This window comes from Emiliania huxleyi (assembly GCF_000372725.1).
Source record: "Emiliania huxleyi CCMP1516 unplaced genomic scaffold EMIHUscaffold_87, whole genome shotgun sequence".
NCBI lineage: Eukaryota > Haptophyta > Isochrysidales > Noelaerhabdaceae > Emiliania > Emiliania huxleyi.
In genome coordinates this window covers 432,803-449,605 of record NW_005195508.1, presented here as the reverse complement: position 1 = coordinate 449,605, position 16,803 = coordinate 432,803, and the positions used below count along the sequence as shown (strand labels likewise).

At 66.4% G+C, this 16,803-nt stretch overlaps 3 protein-coding genes across 3 annotated transcripts; 2 read left to right on the top strand and 1 right to left on the bottom strand.

Annotated features, from left to right (window-relative positions):
- Positions 1 to 2,957: 2,957 nt before the first annotated feature.
- On the top strand, positions 2,958 to 4,061 carry EMIHUDRAFT_68823 (hypothetical protein; the record flags this gene model as incomplete). The annotated part of the gene is made up of 2 exons (XM_005758361.1): positions 2,958 to 3,442; positions 3,503 to 4,061. 2 exons carry the CDS (start codon positions 2,958 to 2,960, stop codon positions 4,059 to 4,061), a joined length of 1,044 nt encoding a protein of 347 aa, XP_005758418.1.
- Positions 4,062 to 6,053: 1,992 nt separating this feature from the next.
- On the bottom strand, positions 6,054 to 7,296 carry EMIHUDRAFT_219733 (hypothetical protein; the record flags this gene model as incomplete). Its single annotated transcript, XM_005758360.1, has 3 exons — positions 6,054 to 6,290; positions 6,383 to 6,503; positions 6,593 to 7,296. 3 exons carry the CDS (start codon positions 7,294 to 7,296, stop codon positions 6,054 to 6,056), a joined length of 1,062 nt encoding a protein of 353 aa, XP_005758417.1.
- Positions 7,297 to 8,743: 1,447 nt separating this feature from the next.
- Positions 8,744 to 9,924, top strand: EMIHUDRAFT_453589 (hypothetical protein; the record flags this gene model as incomplete). The annotated part of the gene is made up of 4 exons (XM_005758359.1): positions 8,744 to 9,075; positions 9,149 to 9,298; positions 9,392 to 9,442; positions 9,674 to 9,924. Coding segments are annotated over 4 exons (784 nt in total), but the record flags the coding sequence as incomplete, so codon positions are not given.
- Between the last annotated feature and the right edge of the window lie 6,879 nt (positions 9,925 to 16,803).

Sequence of the window (16,803 nt, the reverse complement as noted above, 5' to 3'; positions counted from 1 at the left end):
CGTGGGGTCAACTCACACCCCCGACGGATGGTGCAACACAACACGCCGACAAAGTTTGTGGCGCACTGTCCCCCCGACCCCGCCAGTGCGGGACAGAACAGTTCCCGCAGAGCGGCGGTCCCGCGCCTCGAGCTCGGGTCACGCCCGAGCAGCGCTGCGTCTCTCCGCCCCTCCCCTAGCCCCTCCCCCACCTCAAAATGCGCCACCCACCCTTCGTTCGGCTGTGTGAGCAGCTCCCGGCGGGACCTCGAGGGACCGCACGCGCGCCCGCGCGGCGCGGGGCCCAGCCCACAGCCACGATCGCTCACGAGAGAACGCACCCCACAGTACGAGAGACCCTTCCCCATGGCTGCCACTGCGCCAGCTGTCCTTGCGCGCGGGCTAGGCCGCCTCCCGCGCCATGGCCCTCGCAGCGGCACCTGACGCGCGCCTCGCCTTGGCTGCGGCGAGCGCCGCCTCTGCCGCCGCCGCCGCCGCTGCCGCCTCTTCCGCCGCCGCCTCTGCCGCCGCTACTGCCGCCTCCTCCGCCTCCTCCGCCGCTGCGGCAGCCTCCTCCTCCTCTGCCGCCGCCACGGCCGCAGCCTCCGCCGCAGCCTGCCGGCGCGCCTCCGCTGCCGCCTCCGCTGCCGCCTCCTCGCCCTCCTCCTCGCCCTCCTCCTCGCCCTCCTCCTCGCCCTCCTCGTCGGCCGCCTCCGCCGTCTCCTCGCCGCCCTCCTCCTCGCTCGCCTCGCCCGCCGCCTCTCCCAGCGCCTCCGCCAATCCCTCGACCGACGTCTCCGGCGTGATGCCGAACCGGATCCTGTCCTCGTGGAGCTCCGCAAGAAGCTTGAGCAGCCCCTCCCTGTCCAACGGCGCGGGCTTGGCTGCGGCTGCCTCTGCCGGCGCGGATTCCTGCGACGGCCCAGCACCGCCGCTCCCGCCGCCCTTCTTCTTCTTCTTCTTCTTGCCCTTCTTGCCCTTGGCGCGCTTCTCCGCCTCGACCTCCGCCAGCAGCTCGTCGGCGTGCCGCGCCGCCTCCTTCTCCTCCGCCGCCCTCTGCGCCTCCCTCTCCGCCGCGCCCGCAGCCCACGCCGCCTCCTTCGCCGCCTTCTCGGCCGCCGCCTTGGCCGCCGCATGCTCCTCGAGGGCGCGCACGCACTCGGTGTGGCCCTGTTGCTTGGCGTACTGCAGCGCGGTCTTGCCCTTCTCAGAGCGCAGCGTGATGTCAGCGCCCGCCCGCAGCAGCTGACGCACGACGATGGGGTAGCCGTGATAAGCGGCGAGAGTCAGAGCGGTGTCGCCGTTGTTGGTCTGCAGGTTGATCTCTGCGCCGTGCCGGATCAGCGTGTCGACCACCCGCTCGTAGCCTTTGTAGGCGGCGGCCATCAGCGCAGTGCAGCCACTGCTGTTCTTCCGATCGACCTCCGCGCCGTGCCGCACTGCCAGCTCGACCATCTTCTCGTGGCCGTTCAAGGCGGCGAGGCTCAGCGCGGTGCCACCGCCGCTCTTCTGCAACGAGACATCTGCCCCGCGCCGCAGAAGCGCCTCAGCCAGCTCCGCGTGGCCATTGGCCATTATAAGCACCAGCAGCGTCATGCCGCTCGCAGGGCCGTCCGCAAAGACGTACTCGAACGTCGCGTCGACCCACCCGCCGCCGTCGAGCCACGCCAGCACCGGGAATCCGTCGCCTCGCTCAGCCGCTTCCACAACCTCCTCTGGCACCGCCTCGCTGCCCGGCGCGGTCTCTGCGCCGCCCTCGCCGCTCAAAGCAGAGGCCGCGGCACTGGCGCCCGCCGCCGCCTCGACCTCCGGTGCGCCGTTCGCCCCTGCGCCGTTCGCCTCGGCCGCCGCCGCCTTGCTCCGAGCTGCCGTCACCTCCCCGAGATACGTCCTGAAGGCCTCGACGCACTCGGCGTGGTCCTTCTCTTTGGCGATCTGCAGCGCCGTCCTGCCGCTAGAGCGCAGCGTCATGCCTGCGCCCGCCCGCAACAGGCGGAGCACGACGGCGGGACGGCCGTAGCGCGCGGCGAGCATCAGCGCGGTGTGGCCGTCGCTGTCTTGAAGGTTGATCTCCGCCCCGTGCTGAATCAGCACGTCGACCACCCGCTCGTGGCCCTCGAGGGCGGCGGACATCAACGCGGTGCCGCCTTCGCGGTCCTGCAGGTTGATCCCTGCGCCGTGCCGCAGCAGCATCTCGGTCACGCGCTCGTCGCCGTTGGCGGCGGCGAACATCAGCGCCGTACTGTCGTCGCTGTCTCGCGCGTCCACCTCCGCGCCGCGCTTCAGCAGCACTTCAACCAGCTCTTTGTGGCCGTGTTCGGCGGCGATCAGCAGGAGCGTACAGCCGCTCACACCGCGATGCACGCACGTCGCGTCAACCAGCCCATCCCCGGCGAGCCACGTCTGCACCACGCCGACCTTGCCGTCCTCCGCCGCCGCCTCGATCCTTTTCGGCAGCGAGAGCGGCGCAGCAGTAGCCGCCGTTGAAGCGTGCCCGCGCCGGGAGCCGGCCGAGCCAGCCTTCGTCCGGCCGGGCATGCAAACGGGCGGGGTTGCGGTGCTGAGCTGCCTCCCGCGCTGGGCGGCTTCCGAAAAAAAGAACTCCCTCCGTATTTCTCTTTCGTACCGCGGCGGCACCCTTCCGCCACACCTCTGTGGCACCCCCCCCCCTCTCTTGGCGCTTTCTTAAGCGCCTGAGCTCCTCCCGAGGCTGAGCTCATCCCTGCATCTCTGCAGAATGTCCCTTGAAACGTGAGAAAAAAGAAAGAAACAAGCAAAACGGACAACCCAAGGGAGGGATGGGAGGACGGCACGCCGCCACCACACAGGGATTTTAAGGAGAGGTGTGTGGTGCGCTAGCCGTCGCCCACCCTAGGTGCGTTGTGTTCTGTCCACCCTTTCTCTTTCTCGTGTGTGGTGCTGGGCCGGCCGCATCCCGCTCCCGAAGAGCTTAACACCGCACCCGCACCCGGTCTCTCATGCTCCTCGGCTCAGCGGTCGACATCGTCCTCTCCTCGGTCGAGGAGCGGTACGAGCTCGGCGACATGATTGGAGTCGGCCACTTCTCGCAGGTGCACTGCGCACGGCCCGCCGGCAGCCTCGGAGAGCACTCGATCGCACTCAAAGGGATCGAGCAGTCCGTGCTGAACGACGACGAGGAGGCTCTCGCGATGCTCGTCGGCGAGTGCCGCGCGCTGCGGCTCGCCTCCGAGTGCTCCGCCCTCCAGTCGCGGGTGGTCCGCCTGCGTGAGGTGCTCGGTACGCCCTCGAGTGTCTATCTCGTCCTGGACCGTGTCGCCGGCGTCGAGCTCTTCACGCTCGTCGAGCGGCATGGAGCGCTGCCCGAGCCGTTTGTCGCGCCGCTGATGGCGCAGCTCTGCCACGCGCTCGCCGCGCTGCACTCGATCGGCGTCGTTCACTGCGACGTCAAGCCAGAGAACCTCATCATCTCGCACTACCCGGCGTCGCAGCATCATCGGCCCGGCGGGGAGGAGGGACTGGTGGGCGGGCGGAGGGCGGACAGGGAGGGGCGGGAGGCGGACGGCGAGTCGTCTCTGCCGCCGCAGCTCACGCTGATCGACTTTGGGTACGCGGCGACGCTCGCAGAGGGCGAGAGCTGCGAGGGGCTCGCTGGGTCGCCAGAGTACGCCGCGCCCGAGGTGCTCACCTGGCTCAGCCGCGACCGCCGCGGAGAGCCGTACGGCGGCCCCGCCGACGTCTGGTCGGCGGCGGTGACTGCGCACGTCCTGCTGACGGCCGAGCTGCCCTTCGAGCTGCCCGACGCGGAGGACGCAGACGAGGAGGCGCTCGCGGAGGCGGCACGCCTCACCTCCCTCTCCTTCGAGCAGCCGGAGTGGGCCCTCGCGGAGCAGGCGAGGGCGTGGGTCGCGGCCTGCATGGCGCCCAGCCAGGCCGACCGACCGACCGCCTCGGAGGCGCGCGCGCTGCCCTGGCTGCAGAGGCACCCGGGCGACGTGACAGAGAGCGGCGGCGGCGAGGAGGGGCGGTTGAAACCTGCTCCGTGCACTCCGCCCCCGGTGGAGCTCAATGCCTCAATACCCGATGGCTGTGACGAGGCCTGACAGCGACCGTGGGGGCGATGCTGCGCCACCGCTGCGCGCGTGACGACGCGAACTCGCGTGAATGTTTCGAGCCTGTGTGTGTGTATATGTGTATCTACACCTATGACCTAATAATGTGTCCTATGCAGAGCAGTATGTAGAAAAAAAAATTGCTAACGCGAAAAACCGGCACACCAATCTCCCTTCCTCTCCCTATCCTTTCTTGGAGCTCTAGAGTCCACACCCCCCTGCCCCGGGATCGCGTACAAGCTGAGGCTACCGTAGGCCACACTAGCGTCGCTGGGGGTTCCCTGCCCTAGATGGGAAGCTGGCCGCTGATCCGAAGACCGACTGCACCAGGGCGCCTAGATATACTCAAGGTGAGCGAGGGTGAAGTTACGCCTTAAATGCCTGTCTCTCTACTGTGGACCTTACTCCGAGCTCGACGGCTCCTCCTATTCCCCCACCCCCCCTCCCCCCCCACTCTCTCCGAGTAAGGGCGTGCGCTACGTCCCCAAGGGGGGGGGGACGTGGGGGGGAGGTGTGACTTTTAGGTTGTAGCGTTTGGGTTTTTGTGGGGCACCCAAACGGTTTCGGTTTTCCTCCTTGGTGCCCCGAGTAGAGCGCGATCTCCCCTGGAGTCTGTCGCGCCCGTTCTGTCTAAGCTCGAGGTTCAACCTTCCAGTTGATCCTTATCGGACTGGTGAGGTCTGCCTAGCCGTCGTAGTGTAGTGCCTGGGGTGCGTCTGCGTCGGTGCTACACACACTCGGCAGGACGCTGCTGTAAATCGTTGCTGCTGGTCGTCGCTGTTTGTTAAACGATTTTCGCTTTTCTTTTTATGCTTATGGCAGTAAAAAGAAACGGAAACCTGTGCGGCAGGCGCGGGCTCGGTCGATATCCCATACTTCGACTCACATCTTCACTGCTGCGGTGTGTGCCCGGGGAGGCGCGGCGGCGGGGTGGATTGAGAAGGTCTCAGAATGCAGAGAAGCTGCAGGCGTGCAGAGGCGCGCGCTGCAGTTTCTCTGATCGGGCTGCTGGCGGTGTGCGCGAGACGGCGTGGTGAGGCGTGAGGCAGGCTATTGTAGTGGGGTGCGGGCTGCGTCTAAGCGTATGCGTGCACATGGTGCTGTATGCTGTGTGTGCAGGCAGGCTGACAGGCTGTGCACAGCAGACTGGGCGGATGAGCGAGCGCGCGTGCGGGCGTGCGTGCGCGCCTGGGCCTGCGCGGTGCCGTCGCACTCGCGGCGCGTCCTAGTACAGCCGCTTGTGGGATGCCAGAAGCAGTCTGCAGAGCCTGCACAGGGCGCAAAAAGGCGCAGGTGTGCTGGTGAGGTGTGCTGCGGCGCGCGCGTCGGCGTGAGTGGATATGCGGCTTGCTCTGGTGGTGCGAGGGGCGCGCAGCTGGTGCGGGCGGCGCGGGACGGCCATGGGGCGCCAGCACAGGGCAGACGCACATGGCACAGCTCTGAAATGGCGCTGCGCGTGTTTGCGTGCGCGCGGGGACGTACGCGCAGTTTTCACGCGGTGTGCGTGGAGAAGGGCATGAGAGGCGCCGGCCGCGCGTGTGTTGTCGTGTGGGAGTTCGGAGTATGCCCGGAGGGCGGGGTGGTTTAGGGCGACTAGACTTCGCACTGGCGCCGGAGGCCCCAGATATGAAGAAAAGTGAGAGCAGTATGTAGAGTACTGCACGGCTTGCGTGCGCTACGAAGGGTGATCTGCTTGTGAGCTGTGACTCTCGTTATTGTATATTGAGGGTCCCGTGTGCCGCGTGTGAATCGAGACCAAAACGCTTTTTTTCTCTAATCTCTTCGCGACACGTTGTGTCAAGCGTCACATAGCTTACACACTTACACATGTCACACCGCAGTCCGCACAACTCGCGATGACACACTGCACCCAAATACTCGTTGCGAAGCGGAGCGAGACGAATCACGCCACTAGCACGACTTAAAGCACAAAATAAGCAAAAACCAAGCGCCATCTCGCCCTCTTTGCAGGGGGGGCTGCGGTCAGAGCGAGTAGGTGACGGAGCAGGTGAAGAGGCGGCAGCGCATCTCCTTGCCGTAGAGGCGCCACTCGCCCGGCGCGTCGACCCGCTCGAGCACGACCGTCGCAAAGGGCGGAAGCGTGTAGCCGGGCCCGCTCCTGCTGCGCAGCCCCTCCCCGGGGGCATCCTGGATGAGCGAGTGGAAGCCGCGCGCGTCGGCGCGCCGGTTGACGAAGCGGACAACCTCGGACGCGTGCACCTGGCGGGAGGGGGAGAGGCGCCGTGCGAGGTGCAGGGGCGGGGGTCGACCCTGGGCGGACCCTCTCTTTCCGGCACACGTCCCTTGCTCACCGGCGTCTCACTCTCGTCGTTGTGGATCAGGAACCCCTCGCCCGAGCCGAGCGCGTACCGCGACGCCTCCTCGGCGTTGACAAAGGAGCGCGTCCGTAGCGTGAGCCCGGCCTTCGCCTTCCTCCGCAGCAGCGCGCCTACGGCAAGGCCCCGAGAGAGCTCCGAGGAGGCGCGGCGCCGCCTCTGCCCTCCGCAGCAGCCCCGCCCCACGCAGCGTCCTCCTCTAGCAGGCATCCGGGCCCGGTCCCCCACGCCTCGGGCGGCAGCGAGAGGGGAGAGTAGAGGTGCGGCGGCGCGGGGCCGGACTGGCGCAGCGCCGCCGCCGCCAGTGCGTCGCACACGGCCCACACAGACGCCGGAAAGGGCACCGGGCGGCCCAGCGCCACCGGCAGCCTGTATCGCGGCCGGCCCGCAAACGTCTTGATCCGGCTGAGGGAGCGGCTCATCGCGGCGCCCGAGGTCATCAGCAGCGTGACCACCTCTGCGTGCTGCCTGCTCCAGCCGGCCACGCCCACGCGCCACTCGATGTCGCCCGCGTTGGCCGAGAGGCACGCGTCGACCGACCGCTCTCCGCCCGCGCCGAAGAACTCGGCGCAAAAGTCGAGGTGCTCGGAGCCCCACGCCTCGCCCGTCAGCAGCTGGTAGAGCCGAAAGTCCTCCGTCTGCAGTGCGACGTACTCGTCCCGCCACCCGGCTCGCACGCTCGAGCGCGGGCAGCCGAGCTGCCGCTCGAGCGCCTCGGCGGTGCCGAGGGCGCGGAGGCGGTTGTACGGCGTGCCGGGCGGCGGCAAGGGCGAGGGCTTGCGCCGCCGCAGCAGCAGGGCCGCCGCGCCGCTCGCCGCAGCGCGCAGCCTGGCGCAGCAGCAGCACGCGCGCGCCAAGTCGATGGCTGGCAGGAGCTGCAGGAGGTGCATGAGGACCTCGTCGTCGAGGAGGTCGAGCAGGGCCGCCGGCGAGGAGGGAACGGCGAGGCGGCGGCGGGGCGCGGCGCGCTTTGCCATACACACACTCTCTCTCGTGCTCACTGGACGGCGTGCTTACTGCTGCTGTTACGTCTTCGGTCCCCGGGAAGTCCCGCGCATAGGACAACAACGTCTGTCCCACACACACACACAGACGCGCACATACATCATGCTCGGGCACACCCCACAGTGTAGTGGTGTGAGTACACAAGTACTAGCAGAGTGCACACCTGCCTTGGCGGGTGAGGGTCGTAAGAATCAAACAAAGCCTCTTGGTGCCAAACGTGCTCGAGCGCGCCGAAGAGAGACGATCTACGCTCGAGGGAGTTAGCGAAAGTCGCACGGGCAGAGGGGAGACCGAGGCCTCCGGCAGTCCGCACCGCCTCGCGAAAGGGAAGCAACGATCAATCCAGCTTGTTGGCGTGCGAACCACCGTGGCGCGTGGGTACCCGCGTTTCTTTTTTGCAACTTCGCGGCGCTCGTCTTCGGAAAGACCGGGGGGGGGGGGCAGATGTGGACGACTGTTTTGAGGATGCATCCTCGCTGGGTCGAGGGGCGTTCACGCGCGCGCGAGACGCGTGCAGACAGGGTTGCCAGGTGATGTTTGTTCCGTGTGTGCTTGGGGGGGGCGACAGGGGGGGGCGGCGTGGCCCTGAGTGATGTGTACGCCCACTCAGGGTGTGTGGCAGCCAGCTGGCTGTGTGTCTTGTGAGGGCCTGTTTGTGTCTGTGTGTCGCTCGTGCGTGTCGTCATCATCTGTCCCGCGTCCACCCATACCGCGTTGGGCACGACACTGGCGCTGATTTGGTTTCGAACGCTGTTTTCTTTGTCTGTGCGTGCCGCGTTGGTGTCCAGTCCGAGCCTGACTGTTCTTCACCTTCCTCCCTATGTATGTTGGTAGGGAGGTGATGAGGAGTCAGTTATGCGCGGCGGGCGGTTAGACGTTACGGGGCGAATCGAACGTTCGGAGGCTTCGTGTCTCATTGCGTCAGGCTCACGACCGACACCCACCGGAGACCTAACCTAACTGCCCAAGACGGGCTCTGGCACGGTCGAGACGCTGCCGACGCTCTTGGGCCGCCGCAGCTGGCCGACTCGTTTGGCTACAATGGTGGCTGCCATGACAACAACTTGCGGCCCCGTCTACTTTATTGATTGAGTTGCCCTGCACCGCGCGCGACGCTTTGTTTGCCGCCGCTGCCAACGCCGCCTCGTGCCACGTGGCCGCGAGCAGCCGCGGCGGCGGCGGCAGCTCAGCGTGCAGCGGCGCAGTGGCAGTAAAGTCGAAGTAAAGGAAGCGGCTTCTTTTGGTGGTATATGTTAAGAATCACTTTTTCGGTTGTTGTTAAGACACTGAAAAAAGAAAACACGGAATTCTGGCGGCTGCACTCCCAACGACATCGGGTTCAGGCGCAGCCGATGGCCGAACCGCCTCGCCAAGACCCCGACATCGCCTCGCGTGTGCTGTCGGGCATCTACGAGCTCGCCTGCTCGTCGGGGCGCGGCGAGCCCATGCCCCGCGCCGTGGCCGACCTCCTCGAGCAGCGGGGCGTGCAGCCCGCCGACGCGCGCGCCGAGAACTGGAAGCGGGTGCGTCAGCTGCAGACCGTCTCCGCCGGCGCGACGCCGCTCGGCGAAGCGCTGGGTGCGCTCGACAGGCTCGTTGCGTCCCTCGGCATCGACGACGCATCCGAAGCGTTGGTCGGCCTCCGGGTGGAGCTGCGCATGCAGGCGGGGCCTGCCACCGCAGCCGGCCCGGCCGCTGCTGCGCATAACTCACGCGACCCCGCCCCGCGCCGTCCAGGTCGTGCTGGAGCACCTGCGCGCGACGCCCGCCAGCTGGAGGGAGGGCAAGCGCGCCCTCGACCGCCACTTCTCCCGCCCGCGCTTCAAGGCGGAGAAGTCGTGCGTGAGGCTCCTCACCGACGCGCTCGAGAGCGCGTGCAAGGGGGAGGTGCCGCGTCCTCCGCAGCGGAGGGTGTGCAGCGTGGCGCACCGCGTGCGACGCGACGCGGGCGCGGCCCTCCCTCCCGTGTCCCCCTCGCAGGTTGCAAAGGCAGCCCCTCTCCTCCAGCGGCACTCGGCCGAGCACCTGCAGGCCCTCGCACCACCCCCGCCTTGCGACCGCACGCCCCACGCCTCGCACCACCGGCCTCGCACCACCGGCCTCGCACCATCCGCGTCACCCCTCCCCCCACCCTCCCCTCCCCCTCCTCTCCGCCGCCTCTCCCCTCCCCTGGCCCGCCCGCCCGCCCACCACGCCACCGCCCTCCCGCCTCCCCTCCTCCTCCCTCCTCCCCTCCTCCTCCCTCCTCCTCCTCCTCCGCAGGGCATGATCGACGAGTACCTCTCCGACCACGTCCGCCCTCTCCTGCCTCACCCTCGGCTGATCAGCATCGAGCTCGGAGAGGGCGAGGACTGCGCCGACAAGGACCGCGCCGACGAGGACCGCGCCCGCGACAAGGAGGGCGCCGACGAGGAGGGCGCCGACGAGGGCGAGGCGGCCCGCCCGCCACAGGAGGCGCCGACGGTGCGCGGGGCGCGCGCGCAAGCACGCGCACGCGCGGCCCCTGCGGAGGCGGAGGAGGCGGTCGCGGACGCGGACGCGGACGCGGCGGCGGAGGCGGAGGCGGAGGCGGAGGCGGAGGCGGGCCCATCTGACGGCGGGCGGGCGGGGCGGGGTGCAGGGCGGGGTGCGGGGCAGCGAAGTGTGGAGGAGCTGTCGATGGCGGACCTGGACCGGATCGAGGCGGAGAAGCTGGCCAAGGCAGCGGAGCTGCGCGCGGCGGCGCTGAGGGAGGAGCAGGAGGCGGAGGCGGCGAAGGCGGCAAAGGCGCGCATCCTCCAGCAGCAGAGGCAGGCGGAGCGGAGGGCGGAGGCGGCCGAGGCGGAGAGGGTGGCGGCCGAGGCGGCGGCAGCCAAGGCAGCCAGGGCGGCCAGGGCGGCCAGGGCGGCGGCGGCCGCCGCAGCCGCTGCAGCCGCCGCCGACCGAGCCTGGGACTCGGGGGCGGAGGAGGAGGGGGGGGAGGAGGAGGCGCAGAGTGGGAGTGCGGCCGAGCTCGCGCGCGGCACCGCCCGGCTGGCGCGCGGCGTCGTGGACCCGCTGCCCGCCGCCCTCTCCGAGGCGACGGCGCTGGGGAAGCGGAAGGCGGGCGCGGCGGCGGGCGGTGCGGCGGCGGGCGGTGCGGCGGCTGGCCGCCAAGAGACGGGCCGAGGGGGCGGCGGCTCGTCGTCTGCTGCGGACCCGGTGCACAGCACGCGGCGCGGGAAGAGCATCCCTTGGAACGAGTCGGGCGACCGGATCGAGGACGAGATCGAGGCGAGATGCAGCCGAGATGCAGCCGAGATACAGGGCGAGATCGAGGCCGCCCCTCCCGCGCCGCCCCCGCCGCCCCTCCTTTGCCCTCTTCTCCCCTTCCCACCTCCCTCCGCCCCTCCTCCCTCCGCCCCTCCTCCCTCCGCCCCTCTCCCTCGCCTCTGGCTGAGCGGTGGCGCGCACCCGCGCGCAGGACTCGGACGGCGATGACTCTGGCGGACCCGGACCCACCGTCGCCAAGCAGGCCCGCACGGGCGGCAAGCAGCCGCAGTCCAAGTGCGGCCGGCTGCGGTGGACGTCGGAGGAGGTGGAGCAGCTCAAGCGGGGGTACCAAAAGTACGGCGAGGGACGCTGGGCAGACATCCTACGCGAGTTCAAGTTCCACAAGCACCGCACGAATGCGCGCCGACCCGTCCCACCCTCCCCGCCGCCCGCCCGCCCGCCCGCCCCCCGCCCGCCTCCCTCCCGCTTGCCGCGCCGCGCCGCATGGGAGTCATTGACGCGCGCCCGACGACGCCACGCCGCCAGGTCCACCTCAAGGACAAGTGGAGGAACCTGAACAAGTAAGGCTGCAGTGCGAGGGGCGCAGGCTCCGACTCGAGCTGCTGCTGTCAGAGCCTCCCTCCCCTCCCTCCACGGGGCGGGGCTCCCCCTGGCTCGTGTGCGGCGTTAGTTGCCGCCGGAAGGCCGGCCAGGGTCGCTAGTGTCCCGCCCGACCTACAGGCTTGCTCTCTTTGGACCACGCTCTGGCCACGCCTTCGCCCACGCGGAGGGGCTAGAGCAGACCAGCGCGTCCACACAGCGGGCTAGACCTAGAGCAGGATCCGCGAGCGAGAGTGTCCCATACTTCCGACTTTATACAGTAGTAGCTGTTGCGGAGGAGACACACACATCACACATGCACATGACATGTACAACATGTGCATGTGCGTGTATGTGTGTTCATTTTCATGGAATGCGAGCCGGCAACCCGTCGCAAGAAAATTAAAGAGAATATGGAGACCCCACTCGAGCGCGTCATGCATTCCGCGCGGTGCCGGGACGGACATGGAGGCGTGGCCCTGGAGGAGCGGGAAGAGAGCCAGCATATACAAACGAATGTAGAAGGAAGAAGGTGGGCCGTGCCACAAAACTTCAAAGCCGCCAAAAGGAAAGTCGATCAAACAACCACGAAAAGTATGAAACGGAGTGACATATTCGCATTCACAGCGTGTTCGCAAAAATCCCAAAAAACCTCGACTCCTGCAGCGTCCTGACTCTGATCGTCCTGGCTGTGCATATCATCGTCCAAAACTCAGCCAACATCGCAGCCATGGGCTGTACGAGCAGACCATCGTCGTCAAATCAACCCCTCGAGCACCTTGAGAACACCATGCGACTCCGGCCCTCCCTCGTGGAGTACGCCGACTTGCAGCGAATTAGCTTGGCCGCCGACGCTGATGCCATTGATGCCTTGTACGTGGCTCTGGATTGGGCGGAGCATGCCGCGTTGCCGGCGTTGTCGTCCAAGGTCTTGGCCTCCAAGGGCCGGATCTTTCAATATAAGCAGCCGCAGCAGGCTCTCAGCCGAGTCTGCGGCCTGGCCGCGGTGCTGCGGTTCGAAATGGACGGTGCCGACGACGACAAGGAAACCGCGCATTTGTCGGAGTCGGCGACTTCGGAGCCTTCGATGCTTCCCGCTACGCGCACGCTCTCCAGCGTGTTACCGTGGGCGCGATGGACCACGACAACCGTTCCGGATGACGAAGACGACGCTGATGCAGAGCTGCTGCTCCTCGCTGCCATGTTTTCCGCAGACCGCAAGGTCCGCTTCGTCGAGAAAAATCGTTTCCTCTTACTCGTCGACGGCGCTACGCACTGCGAGGACTGGCTCGTGCTGGATGTCACGATTCCGACCGGCTACTCCAGCGGTGCAAGTATGCCAGTCGTCCTCGTTTCTCAGGTCAGCATTGCTGGGTCCAGCCCCGAGTGCAAGCAGCACGTGTTCGCCCCAGAGGCGCATCCCGCTGATGAGCAGTCCAACGAGCCGCAGCCTATGCTGCTTGATATCTACGAGAAAGCCCGGGACTGGCTGGAAGGGCAGCGCGTATCGGCAGCAGGTACTATGGCTGACAGTGTGCCCTGTGGCTGTAAAAATTAACACAAAATCTAACGCTGTCCAGCTCGCAAAATGAAAATCGAATAAAATACACCCTCATATACACCCTCATGAGTATATACACTTGGTTGCTTCCCCCGGGGTTAGTCTTCTCTGCCTGCGGGAACTCTCTGGGCGGCGAGTGGGGCTAGACGCACAAAATCCATCTTTGTGGGATTTCGCGCAATCGCGCTTGACTCTGAAAAGCTCGCATGCTGCGAGCGCTGTGATCGCCGCAGACTGGCTCCGACTTGACGGGCGCATGGAGACGTGATGCCTCCATGCCGCCGTCGCGTCGAAATCGACATGTGAGTCGATCTTTGGCCCGCCAGAGGTACATGCGGCGTTTCGGGCGACAACAGCGCTGCGACCGCGAAGTGCAAGTGGCGGTGGACATGATCCCATGTTGCCGACGCGGCGCCGGAGTGGCCGGCGCTGCTCGCCGCGACCACGACGGCTACTCTGATACTCCGGGCCGACCCGTCCTACCCGGCGGTGGCACTCTTCCACGTCTCGCTCACGCTGAGAAAAATTCTGAAACGGCGTGCAGCAGAGTCACCGACGAGTCGGTCCGCGTGACTCCTCGTGTCCCGCACCGTTCTCACACATCCATAAACTCACTTTGGCCTCACTGAAGCAAGCCCTCAATCCTGAATCCTCAGATTTGAGATTAGGACGCTGTCGACCCTCTAGCTGGGGTTGCGGCTGGAGCTAGCATGGCTCGATGGAGCCGGGACCCCGTGCATGGCTCGATAGAGCCGAGACCCCGTGTTGAGGTGGCGCTCCTTCGGGCGGCTGTTGAATCAGCAGATTCAACCTCATATCTCCAGTGTTCTCATCCCAGTGGATGGACGTCCGTACGTCCCTTTGTGTTCCTCTCCCCGTCCGCCAGCGAGACGCTCAGTCGCTGGCGGCCGCAGTTTTCTGTGACCCACCCACCTCTCCCTTGTGTTTTGTCTGGCGAGGGGCTTCTCCTGCGGAGTCGTGCGTGCGCAGGGCTCCTCTTTGCTTTCTTCTACTCCCCACGTCCGGTTGGATGCTGGGAGGTACAGGGAGGATTGTGTGGAGATAGGTAGGAGAAGCTCACACTCAGCGATGTGTTTAGGAGGAATGTGCTTTGCATGAAGGCTGTCACTCGGCTCGTCTTTCTTGTGGGCGGGTCCAGAGATGCGTCAAGAGACAGAGGCAGAGGATGATGGAAAATCTGTCAGCAGTTCCCCCTGGGGTACGTTTGTAAAAGCTACATACCCTGAAAAGGGTGGGATGGGGGCTAACCCTTTCCGGATCTCGGGTTACGGGTCCCATGGGGAATGGCCCCTATCCAGGGGGAAAGGGGAAGTTGGGAAAAACGTTTTCGAGTTGCAAAGTTTGTTTTGTTCGATGGGGGGGACCCCCCTTACCCCTTCCCCCGGCCCCCCCCCCCCTTTTTGGGGGGGGGGGCTTTTTCTTGGTCCGGCCCATTCGGCACCCCCCCCCCCCCCCCCGCGGTTGGCAGGCAAGAGGCAGCACAACTCAGAACGATGAGCTTGCTCATCCCGGAGTGGTTCGACTCCACACAAATCCGAGGCGGTGACGGGTACTGTCCCGGCGGTCTCAGGCCCAGTGGTTTAGTAGTGCGCCAGACCTCCCCGGATCCTGCTGAACAAGTTCCTCTTGTAGCTCGATCGGTCACACCGCCATCGCCGTCGGGGAGAGGGGGGACGACACTGCCTCGGCAGCGTGCACCTCGATCCTGTACCGTGTTTGTTATGACCCCCCCCAGTGAACACACCAGTGAGGGAGGGCGAGACGATCGGAGGGGTCCCGTACCATGCGGAATCGACCCTGCGTAGGTTCTTACTCGTATCTGGGTGCACCAGGAAATAATGACTGTCCATCAAGTTATGGAGAGGGCTGCAGATGGGCTCACTCTATGTGCGAGCGGCGGAATTCGGGCCCCCCATGCGGAACGTCGGGTTACTGCCAGCGTTGAAGCACAAGCCAGCTGCGCGTCCAGCCGACCCCTGCCAACGCTGTACCCACCGGCACCGAACATCGACACTGCATACGGCTGTATGCTCGCAGGGAGGACATCCGATGCCAGTCGAGTGCTACACTTTCAGTGCTTATGTGCACGATGTTACTTGCTAGTCGGATTCACTGGGCCTTGCATGTATAATGCGAGCCGTGGGGCTCCTGTCGCCTAGACGTGGAGTCGCGAGGGTCGCCCCCCCCCTGCCCCACCACCTTATCCCGTCGGCGGCAGGCTCCTGGGGGGTCCCCCCAGGCGCTGCCGCTCACCTGGATGCGTGCGTGTGCGATTTATGTCGTGAGAATCATTTTGCCCGCAACCAGCAACCCACTGCGGCAAAAAGACAGGCCAGCTGATCAGGTACGGCGCGCCGGATCCCGGCCTCGGAGGAGGTGGCAGTGTCGGTGGTGCGCTGCAACCGGTTCCGAACCTGGTTTGTGGAGCTCCCGCAGATTACCTAAGCACGGCATTCGGGGCCATGATGTCGGTTCCCCACCATTTTTCTGAAACCCAGAAATCTGAATCCGTGTTCTGATAGTTCCGATGGTGCCCGTGTTCCCTAGAGAGAGATTTTTAGAAGCCAACAAGAAATGTGTCACACAGAGTGATTTGCGCTCGGCAGCTTGTCGACTACCAGCCGGAGCCGGAGTCGGAACCGTAGCCGAGATGGTCTTCGAGGGTGTCGAATATGGAAAAGAAAATTCGGGCGAAAAGAAAAAACTCGTTGCGCTGAATCTTCCAAAGACACAGGTATCAAGAAACATGTCGAGGGTTCTGCTGGGCGCTCTGCTGGGCTCTCCTCCCTCTCCTCCCGCTCAGGCTGCGAAGGGCGCTGGTGGTCGCGCGGGCGTCACAGGGTCGCTTCTCTCCCCGGGCGTCACCGGGTCGTTTGTCCCCCCGGGCCGTCTCACCGGCTCGGTCGGCGCGTGCAAGTTCAAGAAGGGATCGTCGGGCCAGGTCTCGTCTGGCTACGAGTATGTCATTGATGAGTTTTGGGGCCTGAGCGGCGTGGATCGGTGCAAGGCCAAATGCACGAACAATTCTCTTTGCCTGGGTATCCAGACTACCGCCCTCCGAGAACGCGCGAAAATCCGCTGCGTTCTCTACGACGCTCTGCCAGACGCCACTCTGCGCATCGACTCGTTTGGATGCTGGGCCCGCCAAATGCCGCCTCAAACGCTGCAGGCCAGTGCCAGTCTGTCCTCGCCAGCGCCACCTTCAGCACCGCCGTCACAACCGCCCTCTCCGCAAACGCCGCCGCCACCGTCGCCTCCGCATACGTTGCCGCCGCCACCGTCGCCTCCGCAATCGCCGCCGCCAACGTCCCCTCCGCAGTCGCCGCCGCCAACGTCCCCTCCGCAATCGCCGCCGCCGCCGTCGCCTCCGCAGTCGCCGCCGCCGCCATCGTCGCCTCCTCAGTCGCCGCCGCCGCCACCGTCCCCTCCGCAAACCTTCTTGGACTTCCTTCTTCGCCCCACCGTCGACTCCGCGTGGACTTCCTTCTTCGCCCCATCTGTCGCCGAGGCCCCACCTCCGCCATACCTCCCCCCCTCGTCGCCCCTGCCGCCATCATCGCCGCAGGCGCAGCCTCCCGACGTGCCGCCGCCGCACCCTCCTCCCGCCCCGCAGCAGCCACCCTTCGATCCTCCCGCCCCGCCCCGCCCGCCCCTCTCGCCCGTGCCGCCATCATCGCCGCAGCCTCCCGACGTGCCGCCACCGCGCCCTCCTCCCGCCGCGCCACCCCCGCCGCAGCCTCCTGGCCTGCCACCGCACCCTCCATCCGCGAGGGCCAGGGCACTCGAGGAAACTGACGCCCAAGTTGAGAGTGTCACAGCTTGGGCCGGCATGATTGCAGTGAGAGCAGAGCCGGCGGCATTCGAGCTTCTCCAGTGCTGGAATGCCAGCACGACGCTCTTCGCAGACACTGAGGTCGCGAATGAACGAGACCCGCGAAAGCCGGCTCGCGCCCAGCACGAAGATGCAACCTTCTGCGAG